The sequence below is a fragment of the Globicephala melas genome, chromosome 2, assembly GCF_963455315.2.
Source record: "Globicephala melas chromosome 2, mGloMel1.2, whole genome shotgun sequence".
NCBI lineage: Eukaryota > Metazoa > Chordata > Mammalia > Artiodactyla > Delphinidae > Globicephala > Globicephala melas.
In genome coordinates, this window is record NC_083315.2 from 101439367 (window position 1) to 101464980 (window position 25614).

Sequence of the window (25614 nt, forward strand, 5' to 3'; positions counted from 1 at the left end):
TCTCTTTCTGACTTACTTCACTTAGTATGATAATCTCTAGCTGCATCTATGTTGCTGCAAATGGCATTATTTCATTCTTTTTAATGACTGAGTAGTATTCCATTGTATATATGTACCACATCTTCTTTATCCATTCATCTGTTGATGGACGTTTAGGTTGCTTCCATGTCTTGGCTATTGTGAATAGTGCTGCTATGAACATAAGGGTGCATGTATATTTTTGAATTAGAGTTTTGTCTAGATATATGCCCAGGAATAGGACTGTTGGATCATATGGTAATTCTATTTTTAGTTTTCTGAGGAACCTCCATACTGTTTTCCATAGTAGCTGTTCGAACTTACATTCCCACCAACAGTGTAGAAGGGTTCCCTTTTCTCCACATCCTCTCCAGCATTTGTTATTTTTAGACTTTTTAATGATGGCCATTCTGACCCGTGTGAGGTAGTATCTCATTGTAATTTTGATTTGCATTTCTCTAATAATTAGAGGTGTTGACCATCTTTTCAGGTGCCTATTGGCCATTTGTATTTCTTCTTTGGAGAAATGTCTATTTAGGTCTTCTGCCCATTTTTCGATTGGGTTGTTTTTGTTGTTGTTGTTGTTGAGTTGTATGAGCTGTTTGTATATTTTGGAAATTAAGCCCTTGTTGGTCATATTGTTTGCAGATATTTTCTCCCATTCTGTAGATTGTGTTTTTGCTTTGTTTATGGTTTCTTTTGCTGGGCACAGGCTTGTAAGTTTGATTAGGCCCCATTTGTTTATTTTTGTTTTTATTTCTATTGCCTTGGGAGACTGACCTAAGAAAACATTGGTACGATTTATGTCAGAAATGTTTTGCCCATGATCTCTTCTAGGAGTTTTATGATGTCATGTATTATTTTAACTCTTTCAGCCATTTTGAGTTTATTTTTGTGCATGGCGAGAGGATGTGTTCTAACTTCATTGATTTACATGCAGCTATCCAACTTTCCCAACACCACTTGCTGAAGAGACTTTTTCCTGTTGTATATTCTTGCTGCCTTTGTTGAAGATTAATTGACTGTAGGTGTGTGAGTTTATTTCTGGGCTCTCTATTCTGTTCCACTGATCCATATGCCTGTTTTTGTGCCAGTACCATGCTGTTTTGATTACTGTAGCTTTGTAGTATTGTCTGAAGTCTGGGAGGTTTATGCCTTCTGCTTTGTTCTTTTTCTTCAGGATTGCTTTGGCAAACCTGAGTCTTTTATGTTTCCATATAAATTTTAGGATAATTCTAGCTCTGTGAAAAATGTCATGGGTAATTTGATAGGGAATGCATTAAATCTGTAGATTGCTTTGGATAGTATGGCTATTTTAACAATATTAATTATTTTAATCCAAAAGCATGTGATATCTTTCCATTTCTTTGAATCATCTTCAATTTCCTTTATTAATGTTTTATAGTTCTCAGTGTATAAGTCTTTCACCTCCTCAGTAAGGTTTATTCCTAAGTATTTTATTTTTGCAGGTGCTATTTTAAAAGGTATTGCTTTTTTACATTCTCTTTCTGATATTTCATTGTTAGTGTAAGGAAATGCAACTGGTTTCCAAATGTTAATCTTGTATTGTGCTATCCTGCTGAATTTGTTTTTCAGTTCTAGTAGTTTTTGTGTGGAGTGTTTAGGGTTTTCTATATATAGTATTATGTCATCTGCATATAATGACAATTTTACCTCTTTCCTTCCAATTTGGATAAGTTTTATTTCTTTTTCTTGTCTGATTGCTGTAGCTAGGACATCCAATACTATGGTGAATATAAGAGGTGAGAGTGGGTATCCTTGTCTTTTTCCATATTTTAGTAGAAAGGCTTTCAGCTTTTCACCATTGAGTATTATATTGGCTGTGTGTTTGTCATAAATAGCTTTTATTACGTTGAGATATGTTCCCTGTATACCCACTTTGGTAAGAGTTTTTATCATGAATGAATGTTGAATTTTGTCAAATGCTTGTTCTGTATCTATTGATCATTTGGTTTTTTCTTTTCTTCTTTTAATGTAGTATGTCAAACTGATTGATTTGCGTATGTTGAACCATCCTTGTGAACTTGGGATGAATCCCACTTGGTCATGGTGTATGATCTTTTATGAGTTATTGGATTTGGTTTGCTAATATTTTGTTGAGAATTTTTGCATCTATATTTATCAAAGATATTGGCCTGTTATTTTCTTTTTTGGTGGTGTCTTTGTCTAGTTTTGGTATCAGGGTGATGGTGGCTTCATAGAATGTCTTTGGGATTCTTTCCCTCCTCTTCAATTTTTTGGAAGAGTTTGAGAAGGATCAGTATAAATTCTTCTTTGCATGTTTGGTAGAATTCGCCTGTGAACCATCTGGTCCTAGACTTTTGTTTGCAGGGAGTTTTTAAATTACAGAATCTATTTCACTTCTAATGATCAGTCTGTTCAAATTATCTGTTTCTTCTTGATTCAGTTTTGGTGGGCTGTATATTTCTAAAAACTTATCCATTTCTTCTAGGTTGTTAAATTTGTTGGCATATAATTGTTCATAGTATTCCCTTATGATTTTTTGTATTTCTGCAGTATCAGTTGTTACGTCTCCTTTTTTATTTCTTATTTTGTTTATTTGGGTTCTCTCTCTTTTCTTCTTGATGAGCCTGGCCAGAGGTTTGTCAATCTTGTTTACCCTTTCAAAGAACCACCTCTTGGTTTTATTGATTTTTTTCTGTTTTTTAATCTCTGTTTTATTTATTTCCTCTCCAATCTTTATTACTTCCATTCTTCTGCTGACTTTAGGTTTTATTTGTTCTTCTTTTTTCTAATTCTTTTAGCTGGTAGGTTAGGTTGGTTATTTGAGATTTTTCTTATTTTTTGAGGAAGGCCTGTATCACTATGAACTTCCCTCTAAGAACTGCTTTTGCTGTATCCCATAAATTTTGTATGGTTGTGTTTTCATTGTCATTTGTCTCAAGGTATTTTTTAATTTCCTCTTTGGTTTCATCATTGACCCATTGGTTATTTTAGTATTATGTTGCTTAATCTCCCTGTGATCATTTTTTTCTCATTTCTTTTTCTGTGGTTGATTTCTAGTTTCACGCCATCGTGGTCTGAAGAGATGCTTGAGATAATTTCTAAACTCTCAGATTTATTGAGGCTTTTTTTGTACCCTAGTATGTGGTCAAACCTAGGGCATGTTCCATGTGTACTTGAAAGGAATGAGTATTCTGGGGCTTCCCTGGTGGCACAGTGGTTAGGAATCTCCCTGCCAATGCAGGGGACACGGGTTCGAGCCCTGGCCTGGGAAGATCCCACATGCCATGGAGCAACTGAGCCTGTGTGCCACAGCTACTGAGCTTGTGCTCTGGAGCCTGCGAGCCACAACTACTGAAGTCCATGCACCTAGAGCCCGTGCTCCACAAGAAGAGAGGCCACTGCAATGAGAAGCCCACGCACCGTAGAGAAGAGTAGCCCCCGCTTGCCGCAACTGGAGAAAGCCTCCGTGCAGCAACACAGCCCAAAATAAATAAAATAAATAATTTAAAAAAGAAAAAAAGAATATATTCTGGGGTTTTTTGTATGTAATGTCCTGAAAATATCAATTAAGTTTATTCTATTGTATTATTTAGAATTTCTGTGCCTTATTGATTTTCTGTCTAGAAGATCTGTCCATTGATGTGAGTGGGGTGTTAAAGTCTCCTACTATTATTGTATTCCTGTCAATTTCTCCCTTCATGTCTCTTAGTATTTGTTTTATGTATTTGGTTTCTCTTATATTATGTGCATATATATTGATGAGTGTAAAGTCCTCTTTTTGTATTGATCCTTTTATCATTATACAATGTCCTTTATCTTTCTTTATGGCCTTTGTTTTGAAGTCTATTTTGTCTGAGTATTGCGACCCCACTTTATTTTTATTTCCATTTGTATGAGACATCTTTTTCCATCCCTTTACTTTCAATCTATGTGTGTCCTTTGCCCTAAAATGGGTATCTTGTAGGCAGCATATTGTAGGCTCTTGTTTTCTTTTATCCAGTGTGCCACTGTGTCTTTTGATTGAAGCTTTTAATCCATTGACATTTAAGGTAATTTTTTAAAATAAATTTATTTATTTATTTTCATTTATTTTTGGCTGCGTTGGGTCTTCATTGCTGCATGCGGGGTTTCTCTAGTTGCAGCGAGTGGGGCTACTCTTCGTTGCGGTGCATGGGCTTCTCATTGCGGTGACTTCTCTTCTTGTGGAGCATGGGCTCTAGGCATGCAGGCTTCAGTAGTGGCTTGCAGGCTCTAGAGCGTAGGCTCAGTAGTTGTGGCGCACAGGCTTAGTTGCTCTGCAGCATGTGGGATCTTCCTGGACCAGGGCTCAAACCCATGTTCCCTGCATTGGCAGGCAGATTCTTAACCACTGTGCCACCAGGGAAGTCCCTAAGGTAACTATTGATAGATATGTATTTATTGCCATTTAAACCTTATTTTCCTGTTGATTTTATACTTCTTCTTTGTACCTTTCTTTTTGTTTTTCCTTTTGTGGTTTGATGGTTTTCTTTTCTATTATACTTATGTTCTCTTCTTTTTGGTTTTTGTGGATCTATTGTATGTTTTTGATCTGTGGTTACCCTGTTTTTCAGGTACGTTAACCCCATCCTATTTCTACTTGCCTTAGACTAGTAGTCATATAGGCTCAAACACATTCTAGGAACTGAAAAAAAAAAATCTACATTTTCTCATTTTACTCCCCATATTTTATGATTTTCATGTCCTCTTTTACATTTTCATGTTCATACTTTTGCTGTTCACTGTGGTTATCATCACTTTCACAGAAATTTTTTCATTTTTTTAATATCTGTGTACTGGCTTATTTAAGTGATTTACTTTCCAATTGTTATTTTCTCTTTCCTTTAGATTCTTCTTTTCTATTTAGGGAAGACCTTTCAATATTTCCTTTAGAATAGATTTAGTATTGCTGTATTCTTTTAGTTTCTGTTTGTCTGAGAAATTCTTTATCTCTCCTATTCTGAATGATAATCTTGCCGGATAGAGTATCCTAGGTTACAGATTTTTCCCCTTCAGAACTTTGAATGTATCTTGCCCCTCCCTTCTGGCCTGCAGCATTCTATAGAGAAATCAACTGATAGTCTTATGGGGGTTCTCTTGTAATTAACTGTTTGTTTTTCTCTTGCTGCCTTTAGAATCCTCTTTATCTTTTGCCATTTTTATTATAATATGTCATGGGACTTCCCTGGTGGTGCAGTGGTTAAGAATCTGCCTGCCAATGCAGGGGACATGGATTCGGTCCCTGGTCTGGGAAGATCCCACATGCCACAGAACAACTAAGCCTGTGAGCCACAACTACTGAGCCTGCACACCACAACTACTGAAGCCTGCCACAACTACTGAAGCCCACGTGCCTAGAGCCCGTGCTCTGCAACAAGGGAAGCCACCACAATGAGAAGCCTCTGCACTGCAACAAAGAGTAGCCCCCACTCACTGCAGCTAGAAAAGGCCCGTGCACAGCAACGAAGACCCAACGCAGGAAAAACAAAAGTCTTGGTGTAGGTCTGTTTAGGTTTATCTTGTTTGGGACCCTCCATGCTTCCTGTACCTGGATATCTGTTTCCTTGTTTAGGTTTGGGAAGTTTTCAGCCGTAATTTCTTCAAATACATTTTCGATCCGCTTTTCTCTTTCTTCCCCTTCTGGAATTCCTATCATGCGTAGGTTGGCATGCTTTATATTATCCCATAGGTCTTTTATATTGCTTTCATTTTTTTCATTTGGCTTTCTGTCTGCTGTCCTGATTGAGTGATTTCCATTATTCTATCTTCCAAGTCACTTATTCGTTCTTCTGCATTATCCATTCTGCTATTTATTGCCTTTAACTCAGCTTACATCTCAGTCAATGAGTTTTCCGATTTTTCTTGGTTCCTCTTTATAGTTTCTAGTTCCTTCTTATAGTACTCTGCATTTCTGTCAGTAGCCTTTCTTAATTCCTTCAGTACCCCTTTTTGAAACCAGTGTCTATTAGATCAAAGAGGTCTGTTTCATTGTTTGTTCTTTCAGGGGAATTTTCTTGGTCTTTAAACTGGAGGTGGTTCCTCTGCTTCTTCATTTTACTTATATTTCTCTTGCTCTGTGAGTTTAGGAGAAACAATTATCTACTGTGGTCTTGGAGGGCTATTCTTATGTGGAAGCATCCCTGTGTAGCTGTGTGGATTTAATATTTTTGGTGCAAGGGCTATTTCAATATGGATATCTGTTGCCTCTTCCCTCAGCATGTGCAGGCCATTATCCCCTTGATAGGGGGTGTGCAGATGTGGCAGTGCTCAGTCCTAGGATTCTTGGTGGCCGTGGTGGCTTATGTGCATCCCCGGAGCATGTGATGGGTGCAGGAGCTGCTCGTGACCACTCCTGGAGCTCGTGTAGGTGGTGTCCTACCGCCTGAGAGCACATGCAGGGAAAAAACCTGCAATGGTGGGTCCCACCCCTCCCCTCGTGCACCCCCCAAACAATGGCACCTGTCCTCTAAGGTGGCCTGGGCTTGCTCCACGAACACCCTCAGTTGCAGTCACACCAGACTCCAGCCCCTTCAGGCTGTTTTCACACAGCCAACCCCAGTCCTCTCTCTGAGTCTGATATCCGAAGCCTGAGCTTCAGCACCCAGCCCCAATCCGCACCAGCAGATGCACATCTCAGGCTGGGGAGTGCAGGGCGGTGGCACTGACTGTGCAGGTCTCTCTCCATTCTGGCTGCTGAAAACTGGTTGCTGCATTCTCCTCTGAGGCTCTGAAGCTCTGTCCCAGCTGATCTCCCCGCTGGTGAGGGGATTTCCCAGGGTGCGGGAACCTTTCCTTTTTCACAGCTCCCTCCTAGGAGGGAGGTTCCATCCCGATTCCTTTCTCACTTCCTTTTTTTCTTTTTTCTTTTGTCCTACCTGGTTACATGGAGATTTTCTTGCCCTTTCAGAAGTCTGAGGTCTTCTGCCAGCATTCAGTAGACATATTGTGAGAATTATTAATACATGTAGATGTATTTTTAATATATTTGTGGGAGGTGGTGAGCTTCACATCCTACTACTCCACCATCTTGATTGCTGCCCCACTTTTTTTTAATATTTAACTTATAAGTGCTATCATACAATATTTGTCTTTGACTTATTTCACTAAGCATAATACTCTCCAATTCCATCCATGTTGTTGCAGATGAAAATTTTTCATTCTTTTTTATGGCTGAGTAGTATTCCATTATGTGTGTGTGTGTGTGTGTGTGTGTGTGTGTGTGTGTATACACCACATCTTTTTTATCCATTCATCTGTTGATCAGCACTTACATTGCTTCCATATCTTGGCAACTGTAAATAATGCTGCTATGATGAACATTGGGGTGCATATATCTTTTCAAATTAAAGCTTTTGGTTTTTTCAGATATATACCCAGGAGTGAAATTCCTGGGTCATATGGTAGTTCTATTTTTAGTTTTTTGAGGAACCTCCATACTGTTTTCCACAGTGGCTAAGTTTATTCCTAGATATTTTATTTTTTGACACTATCTTAAATGGGATTTTTTTTTTTACTTTCTCTTTCTGATATCTCATTGTTAGTGTAAAGAAATGCTACAGATTTCTGTATATTAATCTTGTATCCTGCTACCCTACTGAATTCATTTATTATTTCTAAAGTTTTTAGGTGGAGACTTTAGGATTCTCTATATAGAGTATTATGTCATCTGCAAATAGTGAGAGTTTTACCTCTTCCCTTCTAATTTGGATACTTTTTATCTCTTTTTCTTGCCTGATTGCTGTGGCTAGGACTTCTAATACTTTGTTGAATAGAAGTGGGGAGAGTAGACATCCTTGTCTTGTTCCTGAATTTAGCAGGAAGGCTTTCAGCTTTTCACCATTGAATAGTATGTTGGCTGTGCATTTGTCATAACTGGCTTTATCATGCTAAGATATGCTCCCCCTATACCCACTTTAGTGATAGTTTTTATCATGAACGAATATTGAATTTTATCAAATGCTTTCTCTGCATCTGTTGCGATAATCATGTATTTTTGTCTTTTTTTTTTTTGGTTAATGTAGTGTATCACATTGACTGATTTGAGTATGTTGAACCATCCTTGCTACCCTGGAATGAATCCAACTTAATCATGGTGTGTGATCCTTTATATGTATTGTTGGATTTGGTTTGCTAATATTTTGTTGATGATTTTTGCATCTATATTCATCAAAGATATTAGCCTGTGATTTTCTTTTTTGTAGTGTCTTTGTCTGGTTTGGGTATCAGGGTGATGGTGGCTTCATAGAATGAATTTGGGGGTGTTCCCTCCTCTTCAATTATTTAGAATAGTTTGAGAAGGATAGGTGTAAGTTCTGCTTTTTATGTTTGGTAGAATTCTGCAGGGAAGCCATCCAGTCCTGGACTTCTGTTTGCAGGGAGTTTTTTTTTTTTAATTACAGATTCTATTTCACTGTAGTGATTGGTCTGTTCAAATCATCTGTTTGTTCTTGACTCAGTTTTTTTGTTTGTTTTTGTTCTCTTTTTTTTTTTTTTTTTTTTGCAGTACGCGGGCCTTTCACTGCTGTGGCCTCTCCCGTTGCGGAGCACAGGCTCCGGAGGCGCAGGCTCAGTGGCCATGGCCCACGGGCCCAGCCGCTCCGTGGCATGTGGGATCTTCCTGGACTGGGGCACGAACCCGTGTCCCCTGCATCGGCAGGCGGACTCTCAACCACTGCGCCACGAGGGAAGCCCTTGTTCTCTTTTTACAACAACAGCAAACATTTATTTTCACACAGCTTCTTAATGTCGGGAAACTGGGAGTGGCTTTGCTGTGTGGTTCTGGCTCAGGGTGTCCTGGGAGGTTGCAGTCAAGCTGTCAGTTGGAGCTGCAGTCATCTAGAGGCTTGACAGGGGCTGGAGGATCTACTTCCAAGATGGTGCCCTCACATGGTGCTAGTTGTTGGTAGGAGGCCTCAGTTCATCACCTTTTGAGCCTCCCTCTCCATGGGCTACTTGAGTGTCCTCAAGACACAGCAGCTGGCTTCAGTCAGAGTGAAGGCTCCAAGAGCAAGCAAGGCAGAAGTCACAACGTCTTTGCCAACCCAGCTTTAGCAGTCACACTCCTTCCTTTCCACAGTATCCTGTTTGTAGCAAGGTCAGTCTTACTCAACGTAGGAGGGTATGTAGGAGGTGAGGATCATTGGGGACCATCTTAGAGGTGACTACCACAAACCAGTAGGTTGCTATGACCAGGATCTTTACTGTGCCCCTAGGTTTGCTTCATTGATGACTCCAGCATGAAATAAAAGTTTTGATTTTTATGTGTTTTTTTGTTCTTATTTTTTATTTATTTATTTATTTTTATATCTTTATTGGAGTATAATTGCTTTATAATGTTGTTTTAGTTTCTGCTGTACAACAAAATGAATCAGCTGTATGTATACATATATTATCAGGCTGTATGTTTCTAGAAACTTGTCCATTTCTTCTAGGTTGCCCAATATGTTGGCATACAACTGTTTATAGTAGTCTCTTAGAATATTTTGTATTTCTGTGCTATTAGTTGTTATGTCTCCACTCTCATTTCTTATTCTGTTTATTTGGTTCCTTTCTTCTTGGTGAGCCTGGCCATAGGTTTGTCAGTTTTGATTATCTTTTCAAGAAACCAGCTCTGGGTTTTTTTATTTTATTTTTTATCTGTATTTTATTTCCTCTCTGATCTTTATTATTTCCTTCCTTTTGCTGACTTTAGGTTGTGTTTCTTCTTCTTTTTCTCATTCATTTAGGTGGTACATTAGGTTGTTTATTTGAGATTTTTCTTGTTTATTGTGGAAGGCCTGTATTACTATGAACTTTCCTCTTAGAACCGCTCTTGCTTCATCCCATAGATTTTTGTAAGGTTGTGCTTGTGTAAGGTTGTTGTTTGTCTTGAGGTATTTTCTGATTTCTTCTTTGATTTCATTTTTGACCCATTGGATTTTTAGTAGCATGTTGTTTAGTCTCCTTGTGTTCATTCTTTTCCCGTTTTTCATTCTGTGGTTGATTTCTAGTTTCATACCCTTTTGGTCAGAAAATATGCTTGAAATAATTTTTATCCTCTTAAATTTGTTGAGGCTTGTTTTGTGACCTAATATGTGGTCTATCCTAGAAAATGTTCCGTGCATGCTTGAAAAGAATGTGTATTCTAACTTTTTTGGCTGTAGTGTCCTGTACATTATCAATTAAGTCCAACTGGTCTATTGTGTCACTTAGGACCTCTGTTGCCTTATTGATTTTCTGTCAGGATGATCTGTCTCTTGATACCAGTGGGGTGTTAAAGTCTCCTACTATTATTGTATTCCTGTCCGTGTCTCCCTTTATGTCTGTTAGTATTTGTTTTATATATTTAGGTGCCCTTATATTGGGCACATAAATGTTAATAAGTGTCATATCCTCTTCTTGTATTGATACCTTTATTATTATATAATGTCCTTCTATGTCTTTCTTTATGGACTTTGTTTTTTAAATTAATTAATTAATTAATTTATGGCTGCATTGGGTCTTTGCTGCTGTGCACACAGGCTTTCTCTAGTTGCAGCAAGCGGGGGCTCCTCTTCGTTGCAGTGCATGGGCTTCTCATTGCGGTGGCTTCTCTTGTTGCGGAGCATGGGCTCTAGGTGCACGGGCTTCAGTAGTTGCAGCACACGAACTCGGTAGTTGTGGCTTGCGGGGTGTAGAGAGTAGGCTCAGTAGTTGTGGTGCACAGGCTTAACTGCTCCGTAGCACATGGGATCTTCCTGGACCAGGACTTGAACCTGTGTCCCCTGCATTGGCAGGCAGATTCTTAACCACTGAGCCACAAGGGAAGTCCTGGACTTTGTTTTAAAGTTTGTTTTGTGTGATATGAGTATCACTACCCCCACTGTCTTGTTTCCGTTTGCATGCAATCTTTTTTCCATCCTCTCACTTTCAGTCTGTGTGTGTCTTTCATCCTGATGTGCATTTCTTCTAAGCAGCATATTGTAGGTTCTTGGTTTTTTGTTTTGTTTTTGATCCAACCTGCCACTCTTTTTTTTTGCGGTTTTTTGTTTGTTTGTTTTTCTTTTTCGCGGTACACGGGCCTCTCACTGTTGTGGCCTCTCCCGTTGCGGAGCACAGGCTCTGGACGCGCAGGCTCAGCGGCCATGGCTCACGGGCCCAGCCGCTCCACGGCATGTGGGATCTTCCCGGACTGGGGCACGAACCCGTGTCTCCTGCATCGGCAGGCGGACTCTCAACCACTGCACCACCAGGGAAGCCCAAGTGTCTTTATTTTTAGGAAGCACCCAGATTATTTTGATGCAGATTTGTTGAGAAATATTGCCCACTGAACTTCCTAGGAGAAGGCACAGGAGCTCTGCTTGCTTCCTAAGGGAAGAAAAGATGGGTGGTGGGGGGCAGATTTGGAGAAGTGAGGACATTGGCCTGGCGACCTGGAGGAGAGAAGCAGCCCTGAGGGCACTCACAGATGAAAGGGAGAACTGTGGCTATAGGGCCACCCTGGACTGACTCCTTGCTAGTGTCACGACACTGACTTGCTGCTACACTGTACAAGGTGGGGGACTTAATGTTGACCTCAGTTTATTTCTTGAAACTATCATGATGTCAGCCCTCCTCCTGGTATCCCTAATGTGAAAGTGGACACAGGGATGTCAAAGGAGGGGATGGCGGCTGTAGCAGCAACTCTGAAGCAGAGCTCAAAGAACTGGAGTTGCCGTGAGAGGGCAGGGTGGTCTAATGGCCTGCTCTGTGTCATGTACTTGGCGGGGGGTTGGTTGGGATACAGGGAGCACTGGGCAGCTCTTTGCTTTAGTGGCTAAAACAACTGCTCAGTTGACAGGTCTCTTAGGACCTAACTGCGGGAAAAAGATGGATTGGTTTTCATGGAGAAAGTTTAAGAAAACGATCTGTTCAGAAAGTTTCTTGATTCTTTCTGTATGTGGCAATGGCTGAGAAAGGCTGATCTGGAGAATTGATTCACTGGACTGGGAGATAGAGGAACTGGATTCTCTTTACAGATTACCCATGGTTAGTGGTGGCAGTTCAGTCAGGTGGTCTCTTGGTGCCAGTTTAAGGTACCTATAAATTGATTCTCAAGGAGTAATATGTTAGGTGGAATATGCCTGTGATTGATCCCTAGAGAGTAATATGTTAATTAGATGGCATCTCTAACCTATAGGAAATGAATATTTTCCTTGTCAGGGTTCAGAGAAGATGTGCATTGAAATCATCTCCCTGGCATTCCACCCAGAGGCTGAAGTGATGTGTGATGAGAATGTAAAACAGGTGTACGTGGAATACAAGTTCTACGATCTACCCTTGTCGGAGACGGAGACTCCAGTGTCCCTGAGGAAACCAAGAGCAGGAGAAGAGATCCACTTCCACTTTAGCAAGGGTGAGGCATCCCTGGTGAACAGCCAGGAGAGGAGGCTGACAGTCATTTAGTCTGAGGGGTCCAAACTACTCTGGACCTCTGTTGGAGTGGACCCTACTGTTTTATTTTCTTTTATTTATCAAAGTAATATATGCATATGGTTTTAAAATATCAAATAGGCTTAAAAAGATTTTTGATTAAAATATAGTCCTTTGCTCCACTCTTTCTCTGCAGATCACTCCCTCTCACCCCTCCCTGACCACCCCCCTCAGTCCACCACACCACTTTTCACTTTTTCTGCTATTTCTTCTGTTATTTAACCCCATGTTTCTGAGAAATGATTCTATTGCAATTTCCTGATTCACTAATTCATTTCCTGATTCAGACATTATCTGTTGACTTCCTATCTTGGCAAATAAAACATCTCTCTTGTATCACACCCGTGCTCCCATATAGTTGGATCATAATTTAAACTTAATTTTTAATTAATCGTAATTGTTTCTATTATTATGGATGTGTAAACAGTCTTGCAGGGCCAAGTTTTACACCATGATTATAGTCTCTTTCTTGTTTATATTTTGTTTGTCTCAATTTTTCATTTGCTTTATTTTCATTATACCTGTTGGGATTCTTTCTACATCCTCCAGAAGCCTTTTAAATTTTCAAATAATCAAACCTGTCAAATAATTTATCTTTTTTTTTTTTTTTCCTGAAGATCTCTCTTTATCTTCTTGTTCCTCTTTAGCACACTGTTCAGCTATTATCCCACTGCTGCCATTTGTAGAGTTTAATTTAATTCTATTTTATACTGGATGTTTTATCTCCTGGGTCATGTGTCACCCTCTGATTTATTATATTTTAATGGATCATATTTTCTAGTAGCTTTTAAAGAAAGAATACACTGGAAGTAAATATTTTGAGATAGTCATGCATGAAAATTCTGCCCATATATTTGATTGATAATTAGACCAAGTATAAAAATGTATGTTGAAAACATTTTTCATTCAGAATGTCAAAGCAGTTGGTCCATGGTCTTTGGGTCCAGGCCTGGAGTCTAACGCTTGTATGAAGACTACCCTCTACCTCAGAGGACTTTAACATTTTTTCTTCATTTTTAGTGTTCTTAAATTTCAGAATAATGTGCATATATTTTCTTTAATTGTTCTGGCCATTCAGTGGGCTCTTTAAATCTGGAAGCTCATGGCTTTTAGTTCTGGGAAATTTTATTGCATTTCTTTGATAACTTTTTCCCCCTACATTTTCTCATTTTCTTAGTAGAATTTTGGATCTTCCAAACTGATCCTCTAATTTTATCACTTTCCTCCTATAATTCTACCTCTGTTTTTTTCTTCCTTTTTTTTTTTTTGGAGGGGGTGATTTCCTTGATTTTATCTTCCAGTCATTGACTAGGTATTTATTTTAAATTTCTAAAAGCTGTTTCTTGTTCTCTATTCCCCACCCCCAACTCACCCCCCCCCAACCCTTTAAAAAAGTATATTCTTTCTTTACATCATAGGAGATAGAAGTTTTTCCCTCACTTGTGTAAAGTGAGCTCAAGGGTGGGCAGTCCAGGGTTGAGGCCACGTGATCAGGATCAGGGATCCAAACTCCCATCTTGCCTTCCTGTCCCCCTCGTGCCTGTCTTCCATCCTTTCAGATGCCTCACGGTCCTTAATAGCAGCTGCAGAAAGGAAGGCTACCTCCCAGTTTCACACACCACGGTGGGCAGAACTCAATCATGTGGCCAAACCTAGCTAAAATAGAGGCTGGAAAACATAGGCTAATTTATTTGTCTGCAACAGTCCCATGTAGAAATGAAGAGGAAGAGGGGAATGGATGTTGAGACCTTGAGTTGAACCTACTTCAAAATCCAAATCTCTAGGCGGCCTTAAAAAAAAAAAAAAATCAGTCTCCTAGAATTCTTCCAGTTGGGCAGTGGTGGGAGCATGTTTATCCTGGCATTTGGCAGGACAGCTTCCAACACAGAGTGTAAGGCTTCCTTTATATCAGTGGTTGAAGCATTTTCTTAAAGGGCCACATAGTAAACATTTTAGGCTTTGTGGGCCAGTCTCTGTCATGACTCTTCAACTCTATCATTGTAGTTGGAAAGCCACCACAGATAGTATGTAAACAGATGGCTGTGTTCAACAAAACTTTATGAAAACAGGTAGCTGGCTCATGGGCCCAATTTTGCCAATGTCTGCTTTATATCAATGTTTTACACATACCATTTATGAAAGTTTTAGTGCCCAAATAGCAACAGTATATGATTCTTTGCTTTTTTCCCCACTTAACCCTTAATACAGTGATAGACCTGGACCCAGTGGAGCAAAAAGACCGAAGGCAGTTTCTGTTCGCCATGCTGACTGGACAAGATCCTGAGCGAGGACAGTAAGCATCTGCTTCCCACTTTGAAAGACAGGAGACGGAGATGTCACACAGGAATTTAGGAGTTTGAGTTTGGCTTTGTGGTGATATAGAATATTTTAATAACTTCTTTCATATTAATATACTCCTAATGAATTTCCCATCTACTTGAGTCTAATTTATGTTTGTGACTAACTACCTGGTAAATTATATCATCTCACAGGATTAGTTCATTTCTCACCCATGCCAGCCCCTGATAAGCACTTTTTTTTTTTTTTTTTTGAGGCAGCAATTTACTTGAATACTTAGTGCCCCCTACGGAAAGGACAAAACGCCTTGACACTCTAGGATAATTTGATTCATTTCTCTCAAACATAGTACCATACCATTGCTAGCTTACCGAATATTATGCCTTTATAATAGCAATTTTATTTTTGACTTAAAAATGATTTCTCTACAGAAATACTTTGAAGTAAATTCTGGGTCTGCCCTAAGTTTTAGGAAAGCCAATTGTCATTATTCATATAATCTGAGAAGCCCTCCTTTTAGAGGTTCCAGATGAAATGCATGGGATATATATATATATATATATATATATATATATATATATATAGACTAAAAAATTTCTCATTTAGCTGAATTTTGAAAATCAAATTTAAGTGGACATCTGGGTTTTCTTTTGTTTTTGGCAAAATCTGGCAACCCTACCTCCTTTTCGTGTGTGTGGGTAAGAAGTAGTATGGGACTGGTGTTCTAATCCATTACTTTTCTAACAGCCCAATAAATTTATTTAATTTGCATTTACTTTGTCTCCAGTTAGTCCTAAGGACTGAAAAAGGAGCCAGTTGAAATAAACCGTGAATTTGACTTCAGTATCACGGTGGACTTAAACAGATATAAGCTTACTGGTAACTTTTGGAAATGGAAAGAGATTTGGTCGTTTCTCTTTTGCATTAATGTTAAATTTAGCTTTTTTTCTCCTCTCAGCATTCCTACAACTCTCTCTTCCTTTATTCCTTTACAGTGGTAATCTTTTTCTTTTCTTTTTGTGATCTTCTGCTCAATTTGATTTCAATTGATTTTACCTTTGATTTTCTTTTTGCCTGTATGATATAGCAGATAGAACATTGCCTTTGTAATCACACAGACTTGGTTCTGAATCCTGACTCTTCCACTTACTAGCTCTGTGATGTTTGACGTATTATTTAATTTGAAGGCTCCGGTGAGGATGATACTGAAATAACATAGTTTACCTAAAGCACTTGCTATTGTGCACGTGATGCGGTGATGTGAGTTACCGTACATTTCCTGGGAAAATGGGTGGAGGAGTCAGTATTATCCCTTTGCTTTGTTGAAGTTCTCACTACGGATACAGAAACATAATCACAAACGAATATTGCTTAATGACTGTGAATGCATCACTTTCAGGATTTCTTCTTTTCAGCTTAATCGCGTTTAGCTGTGACTTAAAACGCTTGAATTTTTGGTGCTATTCTTGCTCCCTTAGCACTTTCTATTAGCCACCAATGTTAGCTTTTAAAAAATTAATAGGAATATGAAATGTCCAGAATAGGCAAATCCAGAGAGACAGAAAGTAGATTAGTGGTCACCAGGACTGAGGGAGAGAAGAGTGGGGAGTGACTGCTTAATGGGTATAGGTTTCTTTTTGTGGTGATGAACGTGATCTGAAATTAGATAGTGGTGATGGTAGCACAACATTGTGATTATACTAAGAAACACTGAATTGTACACCTTACAATGGTTAAAATAGTAAGTTTATGTTATGTAAACTTTACCTCAAAAAATTTAATAGGTATCAGTTTCTGGAATTCAATATCATTCTTTGCTAGACTAAGTCAAGGTAATAATAGTCAGCCTTCTGTTATCTGCAGGTTCCCCCCGCATCCGTGGATTCAACTGATGGTGGATGAAAAATATTTGAAAAAACAATTCTAGGAAGTTCCAAAAAGCAAAATTTAACTTTGCCATGTACCGGCAACTATTTATGTAACATTTACATTGTATTTACAACTATTTACATAGCATTTACACTGTATTAGGTATTATAAGTAATCTAGAGGTGATTTAAAGTATATTCTATATGCAAATCCTACACCATTTTATATAAGGGACTTGAGCATCGGTGGATTTTGGTATGAGGTGGGTCCTGTAATTGCTGTTAACTGCTCACTGCTTAGGAGGAACTGTGCTGTGTTCTTTACAGTATCATCTTCCAAGACTTACAACTCTAAGGAATACACCTTTTATATTCATTTTGCAATTCTGTATTCCTTGTTTCCTTTACTCTGCTCAGGCTTGGCATAACACTTTTATTTAGAAGTAAACCTCTTCTAACTTCCATAATCTTGGTTTTTGTTCAACACCTCCACTGCCCATTTCAAATCTTTCAGCAAAACTGTAAACCATCTTAAAAGGAATTATATCTCAACAGTTGAGACAACTTGATCAACTACTTTACCTCAAGTCTTAGTTCCCTCCAGACCTGTTACTTTAAATTAAAACGATTTCTCAGTCTTTTGCTGTTGTAGTCTTGTAAAATGGAGGAAAGGGATTCAGGGAATACAATGTATAATTTATGGTTACTTTTATCTTTTTTTTTAATTATTATTTTTTTAAGCCTAAGGGTATCAGCAGTACTGAGTTAAATGGATTTTTTTCCCCCTTTAGTTTAAAGTTTACAGTGGTAAGTGACCCTATGGATGAGGAAAAGAAAGAATGTCAAGAAGTAGGCTACGCATATCTGGAACTGTGGCAGATCCTGGAATCGGGAAGAGACATCCAAGAGCAAGAGCTAGACAGTGAGTGATATGTTTCTGTGCTCCTCAGTTCCACTTATGTCTAAGGAAATCATCCTAATAGTGAATACATTTTGTTTTACCTTTAATACATAATTACCACTACAAAGTTGATGAGACAATCTGGATTGAAATCCCTACAGCTATATTTATTTCTAGATCAAGTATGAATGTAATCAGTTGTGTACCTTAGCCCACATACCTCCTGACAACTAGAATCTATTATGAATCTCCAGTGTTTGAGACATGGAAATTTTGAAAAGACACATTGTTTTGATTTCATTCAAATTTAAACATCAGACTTTCTCGCCGCCCTTACTGACTGTGTTCTGAAAACTGTGTACCTTGTTTCCTCTTACCCACCCAGAATGGTCATGCTTGATTCTAATCTCTTCACTCCCAACATTTCAATCATAAAATCCTATTTATTTTACCTCTGAAGTGTTCTGAATCTGTCCCCACCTCCGTTAAACTTCAGAACCCTTTTTTTCTCTCCTGAATTACTCACTCAACAGCCTCATGACTACCTTCCCTGATCTACTTGTGCCCCCTTGGAATATATTCCCCAAAGAATGGACCCACTTTTCTAGAACCCAATTAAAAAACTGTAATTTCTAACCCCTTCAGTTAAAACCACATTCCTTACAAGACAAATGGCTTGTTGTGCTCTGGCTCCTGCTTATCAGTACAGCTTCATTTCTGCCATTTCTTACAGTTTTCCAAACTTGTCCTCCTATCTTGGCACGTGCTGTACGTGCTTAGAATATCTTTTACTTTTTGAAGACTAATGGATTGTCTCCAGAAAGCCTTTTCCGATTCTGCATTCTGGATTGGTGCCACTTCTATGTGTTCCCAAAGCACCTAGAGTTTTCATCACAGCACCTACCATACTATACTGTGATGACTGTGTGTTTTCCATCGTCTTCCACCAGATTGAGTCCCACTAAAATATGAGGTATAACTTTATTTAGTATCCCCAGCACTTAATGTGGAAAATACCAGGTATTTAAGTGTTTGTTTTTCAATGAATGACACTGCTGTCTGACATGTTTCTTTTTCCTTTTCCAACAGTTGTTAGCCCTGAAGATCAGGCTACCCCCATAGGAAGGCTGAAGGTGTCCCTTCAAGCTGCTGCCGCCCTCCATGCTATTTACAAGGAGATGACTGAAGATTTGGTTCTGTGATGGGCAAGTGCTATTCCATTCTAAACCCTGAGGGAACCATAGTAAAAAGTCTCTTATAAAGCAACTTGTTCTACCATGAATTTGGTTTACTATGATGTCTCAAGCTAATGATGAAAGCTTAGAATGATGAAAGTTTCTTTCTGAGATATTAGCTGGATTAAGGGAATTATTCTCTAATGGCTTGGTACTTTTCCAGGCGAGAAGCAGGCTTGCTTTCAGGAACTGCAAAAGAACTGTCACAGAAGGTGAATTTACAAAAACAAAACAACAACAACAAAAAAAAAACCACAGTTTATTATCTCTTAGTTCTTCCAAAATTGAAAATATCAAGTCCTACTGCTAAGGAGAAAATAACAAACAAACAAACAAAATCCAAGACCCCTCCCCCCCTCTTCTCTTAAAGTCACAGAACACAGAAGGAACTGCAGTGGGACAGGTGGGTGCAGAGAGAACCAGGAGGGAGAGGATGGCAAGATAAACTCCCCAAATACTTAAAAAGCTGTTCAACAGAAATTGTGATAAATACAGGACAATGCGAGACAAGTAAAAACAAGGAGCAGCAGTGACGAGAGGCTGTGTTGTAGATGTGGCCTCTCTTCCTCTTCTCTTTTCTCGTCAGGGTATTCTAGGCCCAAGGCACGACTTACCCCTTCCAGATCTAAATGTTGACTCCTTCGAGCCTCCTTCTAGATTTTCACTAGAAGCAGTACATGAGACACAGCCATTTTTCCTCATATATCAGAAAAAAAAAAACAGTGGTAATTCTGCTTCTACCATTGTACCATGTGTGAATTTGTAAAGAAGATGAAACCAAGCCAGGGAGTATCACTGCTTCTTATGTCTTCCAAGGCAGCAGAAATACCTCAGAATCTGCATGAGGCAAGAAAGCAGGAGAACTCAGATGGAGGTACCAGCCTGATCAGACTCACTAGCTCAAGTTGTATGGTTTACACCATTAGCAAATTCCAAGAACCTTTTCTTGAGTACTGCAAAGATGGAACTTAAAGAGATGTGAGGAAGATCATGGCAGTAGGGTAGGATGGAGGATTGAATCTGCTGGTCAAGAACCATGGTACAGGTAGTTAAGGGGCACCTTGTACCAATGTCTTGGAAATACGGCTTTGAGACATCAAAGAATAAGATGTCAGAAGCCAACGATGTCCTGGCAGAAGGTGACAGGAAGAGAGAGGAACGAAACGGTATTTATTAACAGCGGAAGCCTCTGCCCTTCTTCAAGAACACCTCCTCCCTTGCCATCTGGATGGGGCCATTGGCACGTGTCCTGGTGGGCCTGGAATTCCCCAAGTAGATTGGTCCGCACAAATGGCCCCCTAAACCCATAAACACAAATGGCAAAACTTCAAAAGAAAAAAAGGAAAAATACAGTTTCTATGTCATGTAAAATTTTCAGGGATTGGCTGAAGGAAGAATGGAGCTGAGGGCCAAAGTTCCGAAGTTACTTCCTCTTTTTCTTGGGAGGCGCAGAGCTGTGTCTGGAACCTCGGTTAGAGCCTCGGCCTGAACTGTGCACAGATGCCTTCCTCTTCCGGCTCATACTGCGACTCTGTTCCTCTTCCTCCTCATAGCGACTTTCACGGTCGGCTAAACAGAAGAACATGGCACTAGTTAGCTAGACGTTAGCTTTAGGTATCTAACACTGTTGGACACAGCATGAACTAATACAGAGAAGGTACTTTGGAGTCCGTTTTTTTTTTTTGTGTGTGGTACGCGGGCCTCTCACTGTTGTGGCCTCTCCCGTTGCGGAGCACATTCTCCGCACGCGCAGGCTCAGTGGCCATGGCTCACGGGCCCAGCCGCTCCGCGGCATGTGGGATCGTCCCGGTCCAGGGCACGAACCCGTGTCCCCTGCATCGGCAGGCGGACTCTCAACCACTGCGCCACCAGGGAAGCCCTGGAGTCAGTTTTAATCTTTACTCAGCTGCTTACTAGTTGTGTAATCTTGGGCAAGTACTTAACCTTTCTGAGCCTTGGTTTATTTATAAAATGGAAAACTGTTTTAGGATTAAAGGTAATCTATGCAAAGGACTTATCACAATGCTTGGGATACAGTACAGTACTTTCCTTTTCAACTTTCATTTACATTTGGCATTTGGTTTCAGAGTAATTAAAACCAGTACTACAAAAACATTCCTAACCTGGAAGAGGCCCAGAAAGCTAGACTATTATAGGACTTAGATTTGGAGACCAAAAGACTATTATAGGACTTAGATTTGGAGACCAAACAGCCTAATTTTGGAGCCTTACAAGACTATCATGGCTAAGGGCCCACCGGGGGGGGTTGAGCAGATGAAAAAAGCATCCAAGTCGGCAGAGTTGTGCCACCTGGAGAGCACGGACACACTCCAGACCTCATTTTCTTCTCTGGTCAATGAAGTTGTAGCTGTGGCTCCACGTCAGTTTTATATTGTTCTTACGTTACTCTTATTCGGCAAAAAATATTGAAACCTGTGCCTCAAAAAAATAAAACAACAATAACAAATCTACCTTTTCGGGCTTCTTCCTCCAGTTCATCCCAATCCTTTCCACTCTCTTCTTCACTGCCCAATGATTCCTTGGAATAATCTGCAATAACATTGATTAAGCATTATTTATTAGACAGGAATGGAAAATGGAATGATAAAATTCTTCCCTTCTAAAGCCTCCAGAAATGACATTAGGTTAAGAAGTCATGAACACTTTTTCCTACGAAGACTAACCTGATTCTTCAGCTTCTGATGAATAATCTTCATCACTGTCCTCCTCCTCTTCTTCATAGTCATCCTCTGAAGGATTAAAAGTCTCATCTTCGATTTCAGACTCAGAATCCCCTTCCTCAGCATCACTCCCCTGGTGAATTAGAGAGAGCATAATACTGTACACTGGGTGTTTTCCTTTTTTTTTTTAAACACTTACTTTATTAACTTAATGAATTAATTCAACCCACTTAGCACACCAGCATTATTTCTATCTTACATGAAAAAATGAAACAAAAACACCCAAACCCCTGAGTGACCAAGAGATACAAAGACTTAATTAAAATTAATATAAGGTACAATCACTAGATACCCTAAATATCTCATTCTTATTTCTTAGAGTCACTTCATCCTTCTTTACCCAGGAAAATTAACCACAGACATACTGTTGGTAATAATGCACTAAACAGAGGTAGGAGGGCAATTTTTTAGAAAACAATTTTTGCAAGATTACCTGAAGAATTTTCTCCCAATACTAAGAAATTCTTTGAAGGAACAGTTTTTGTAATCTCAAATCTTGTCAGTGGCTACCGATGCCCAATTAATTTATCATTTACCTGTAAAACTAACTTGGAGAAACAACAATACCAAGTTGTATTCAGAGCTTCTCCCGTTTGATCTGGTCCCCTACGTACTACTTATATGGCATTCTCCTAACCGCCCAAATGATAATGGGCAACACTATGTACCAGAAAAGAAACCCCACACTCACGCACCTCACCCTCAGGTTCCAGAAAAGACCAGCCACCTTGTTCAAAGAAGCCCTCAGGGTCATCAACAATGGTCTTCATAATTTTAGTCCAGTTGAGGGACTGTACTCCTTCTGTGTACTTTAGGTCACAAGAACTGGGAAAAATAACATTATAAAGTCAAAATCAATCCTCTATACTTTGTGAGAACATCCCGTGTCATCTTGGTCATTAACATCTCTAAAGAGCAGATACCCTTTGCATACTTGGGAGCAGGTATTCTTTGCGCTGTGCCACCACAACGTACCCAAACATCTGATGTTTGGTCTCCCAGAGCACTAGCCCTCACGAGAGAGCACCTTTTTTTAGTATTTAAAGTGCCTTGTGTTAAGAAATGCTCTAATGACATTTATTCACGTCTACTGAGGAGCACAGAATCAAAGTGGGTGGGAAAGAAGAGAAAAGAAAACCAAAAAACAATAATAGTAAGGACCACAACAAGAAACCTTCAGCATAAAACCTGTCTGAAAGACTAGCATCAAGCCATTATGGGCACAATCATAAACACTGAAACTTCTGCTTCTAGCCATGATGGGAGTGCCAAGGACTAGATTTACGTTTGCACCTTAAACAACCAGAAAACCAAACAAAATATGGAACAACACTTTTCAAACACTGCATAAAAAGCAGCACAGGACTAAAAAATCCCTGTGGAACTACACAATGGAATGAACAGCATCAGGAATGGTAAATATATGAGTAAATATAAAAGACTTTCCCCTACTCATTTTGTAAATTAAAGGATAGCTGTTTAGAAGCTAAAATAATAACAATAAATTGTGGAATTCACAGTATATTAGAAGTAAAATGGATGATTAATAATAGCAGAAAGGATAGAAGTAGAGAAATGGAAGCATAACAACCTTCTAACAGACATGGTATATTATCTGAATGCAGACTGTGATAAGCTAAAGATGTATATGTAAACCTTACAGTAATCATTATAAAAGTAAAACAAAGATTTGTAGAGCTAATCAGCGAACTAGGAAGATAATCATAAAGAATCATAAAATTAATCTAGGGACAACTCCTGGCGATCCAGTGGTTAAGACTTCACCTTCCAATGCAGGAGGTACGGGTTCCATCCCTGGTCAGGGAGCTAAGACCCCACATGCCGTGCAGCCAAAAAACCGAAACATAAAACAGAAGCAATACTGTAACAAGTTCAATAAAGACTTTAAAATTGGTCCACATCAAAAAAATCTTTAAAAAAAAATCATAAAATTAATCTAAAAGAAGGCATAAAAAGAGAAGAAAAGCAACAAGAACAGATGGGAAAACAAATAGCAAGATGGTACATTTACTGGTGGTCCAGTGGTTAAGAATCCACCTTCCAATGCAGGGGATGCAGGTTCGATCCCTGGTCAGGGAACTAAGATCCCACATGCTGTGGAGCAACTAAGCCAGTGCACTGCAACTACTGAGGCTGCATGCCACAACTACTGAGCCCATGCACCACAACTAAAGAGAAGCCCACGTGCTGCAACAAAAGTCCCGCATGCCGCAACGAAGATGCTGCAACGAAGATCCGGAGTGCAGCAACTAAGACCCAAAGCAGGTAGGTAGGTAGGTAGATAAATTGACCTTCTTTAAAAAAAAAAAAAAGAAAAAAAAAGAAAAAAAAAAAGATGGCAGATTTAAACCCAGCCATGCTAATAATTAAGTGTAAATGGCCTGTTTTTAGCAATCCGTTAAAAGGTAGACATTCTCAGAATGGATTAAAAAAAGTAAGACCCAAATATATGGTGTCTCCAAGTAAATCACTTTAAGTATAAAGTAATGTAAGTTAAAAGTATAGGGACAAAAAAAAGACACACCATACAAACTCTAACCAAAATAAAGCTAGAAGTCTATAGTAATATCACACTGCGTAGATTTCAAAACAAGGAATGTTACCAGAAATAAGAAAAGACACTTCATAATGATGGGGGAAAAAAAAAAAATCAAAAAAAAAAAATTGATAAACCTCTAACCAGACTAACAAAAAGAGGAAATTATCAATATTAGGAATGAAAGGGGATATATGATTGCACAAATACTAGAATTGATAAACTTAGACAAAATAAACCAGTTGGTTGAAAGATACAAGTTGATTCTAGAATTTACGTAGAATAGCCAAAATAATAATAGCCAACTTTGAAAAGGAGCTAGGTGGGAAGACTTACACTACCTGATTTCAGGATTTACTATAAAGCTACAATATTCACGACAGTACAGTATCAGTGTAAGGACACATAAACCAATGGAACAGAATACAATACAGAATTAGACCCTCTCCTACATATTCTTTTTTTTTTTTCAAACAAAGATGCCAAGGTAAATCAGTGGGTAAGGGATAACCTTTCCAACAAATGAGAACTAGAATAACTGGCTACATATATGCAAAGTATGAATCTTGATTCTTACACCACAATAAAAAAAAAAAAATAACTCAAAATGGATCACAGACCTAAATATAAGACCTAAATCTATGGAACTCTAGAAGAGAATAGAAAATTTTTATGACTTTGGGTTAGGCAAAATTTATTAGATAAAACATAAAGAGCAGAAATTATAAGAGGAAAAGGTTGATCAAACATATTTCATGAAAAATTTACACTTTTGGTCTTTAAAAGACATCTTAAGAAAATGAGAAGGCATAGAAACTACTGGAAGAAAATATATGCAAACCCTCTATTCGATGAGGGACTTATATCCAGCCTAAAAAATTCTTAAAACTCAGTAATAAGACAAGCAATGTGATTTTTAACATGGGCAAAAAACATGAATATACTTTATTAAAAGTACAGAATGACACATAAGCATAAAATGCTAAAAATCATCAGTAATCTTGGAAATGCAAGCTGAAACCACAATGAGACAGCCACCCACCACAATGGCTAATACGGAAAAGACTGACAACACCAGGTATTGATGAGGATGTGGAGCGACTATAACTCTCACATGCTGTAGGTTTTCCAGCCACTCTGGCAAAGGATTTGGCAGCTTCTCATCAAGTTAAACATACACTTAACCATAAAACATATGACACAGCAATCCCACTCTTAGGTCATTTATCCAAGAGAAATGAAAACATATGTCTATACAAAGACCTGTACATAACACTTACAGCAGCTATTCATAAGACCCCCAACGGGAAACAACCCAAACATCTATTAACTGGTAGATGGGTAAATAAAGTATGGACTCTCCATAGAGTGGAATACTATTCAGTAATAAAAAGGAATATAGTAATGATGTGTAGAACAACTTGAATCAATTTCAAGAGCATTATGCCAAGTGAAGGATGAAAGATACAAAAGATTACATACTTGTACAATTCCATTTATGTGAAATTCTAGATGAAGCAAAATACATAGTGGCAGAAACCAGTGACGGCTGAAGGGAGGG

The 25614-nt window shown here is 38.9% G+C and overlaps 2 protein-coding genes across 2 annotated transcripts in view; one reads left to right on the forward strand and one right to left on the reverse strand.

Moving 5' to 3' along the window:
* Positions 1-18722, forward strand: part of RPGRIP1 (RPGR interacting protein 1) — an 83276-nt gene extending 64554 nt beyond the window's left edge. The window contains 4 exon segments of the mRNA XM_030844177.2: positions 12184-12376; positions 14662-14746; positions 17411-17541; positions 18610-18722. Coding sequence (XP_030700037.2) covers positions 12184-12376; positions 14662-14746; positions 17411-17541; positions 18610-18722 — 522 coding nt within the window.
* Positions 18723-18998: 276 nt separating this feature from the next.
* The window catches only part of SUPT16H (SPT16 homolog, facilitates chromatin remodeling subunit), a 31930-nt gene continuing 25314 nt past the window's right edge, over positions 18999-25614 (reverse strand). The window contains exons 23-26 of the mRNA XM_030844182.3: positions 22192-22321; positions 21440-21569; positions 21228-21305; positions 18999-20324 (exon numbers count right to left, since the gene is read on the reverse strand). Of these exons, the coding sequence (XP_030700042.1) occupies positions 20179-20324; positions 21228-21305; positions 21440-21569; positions 22192-22321 (484 nt within the window). The 3' untranslated portion in view covers positions 18999-20178. The remainder of the gene's footprint in view (positions 20325-21227; positions 21306-21439; positions 21570-22191; positions 22322-25614) is intronic.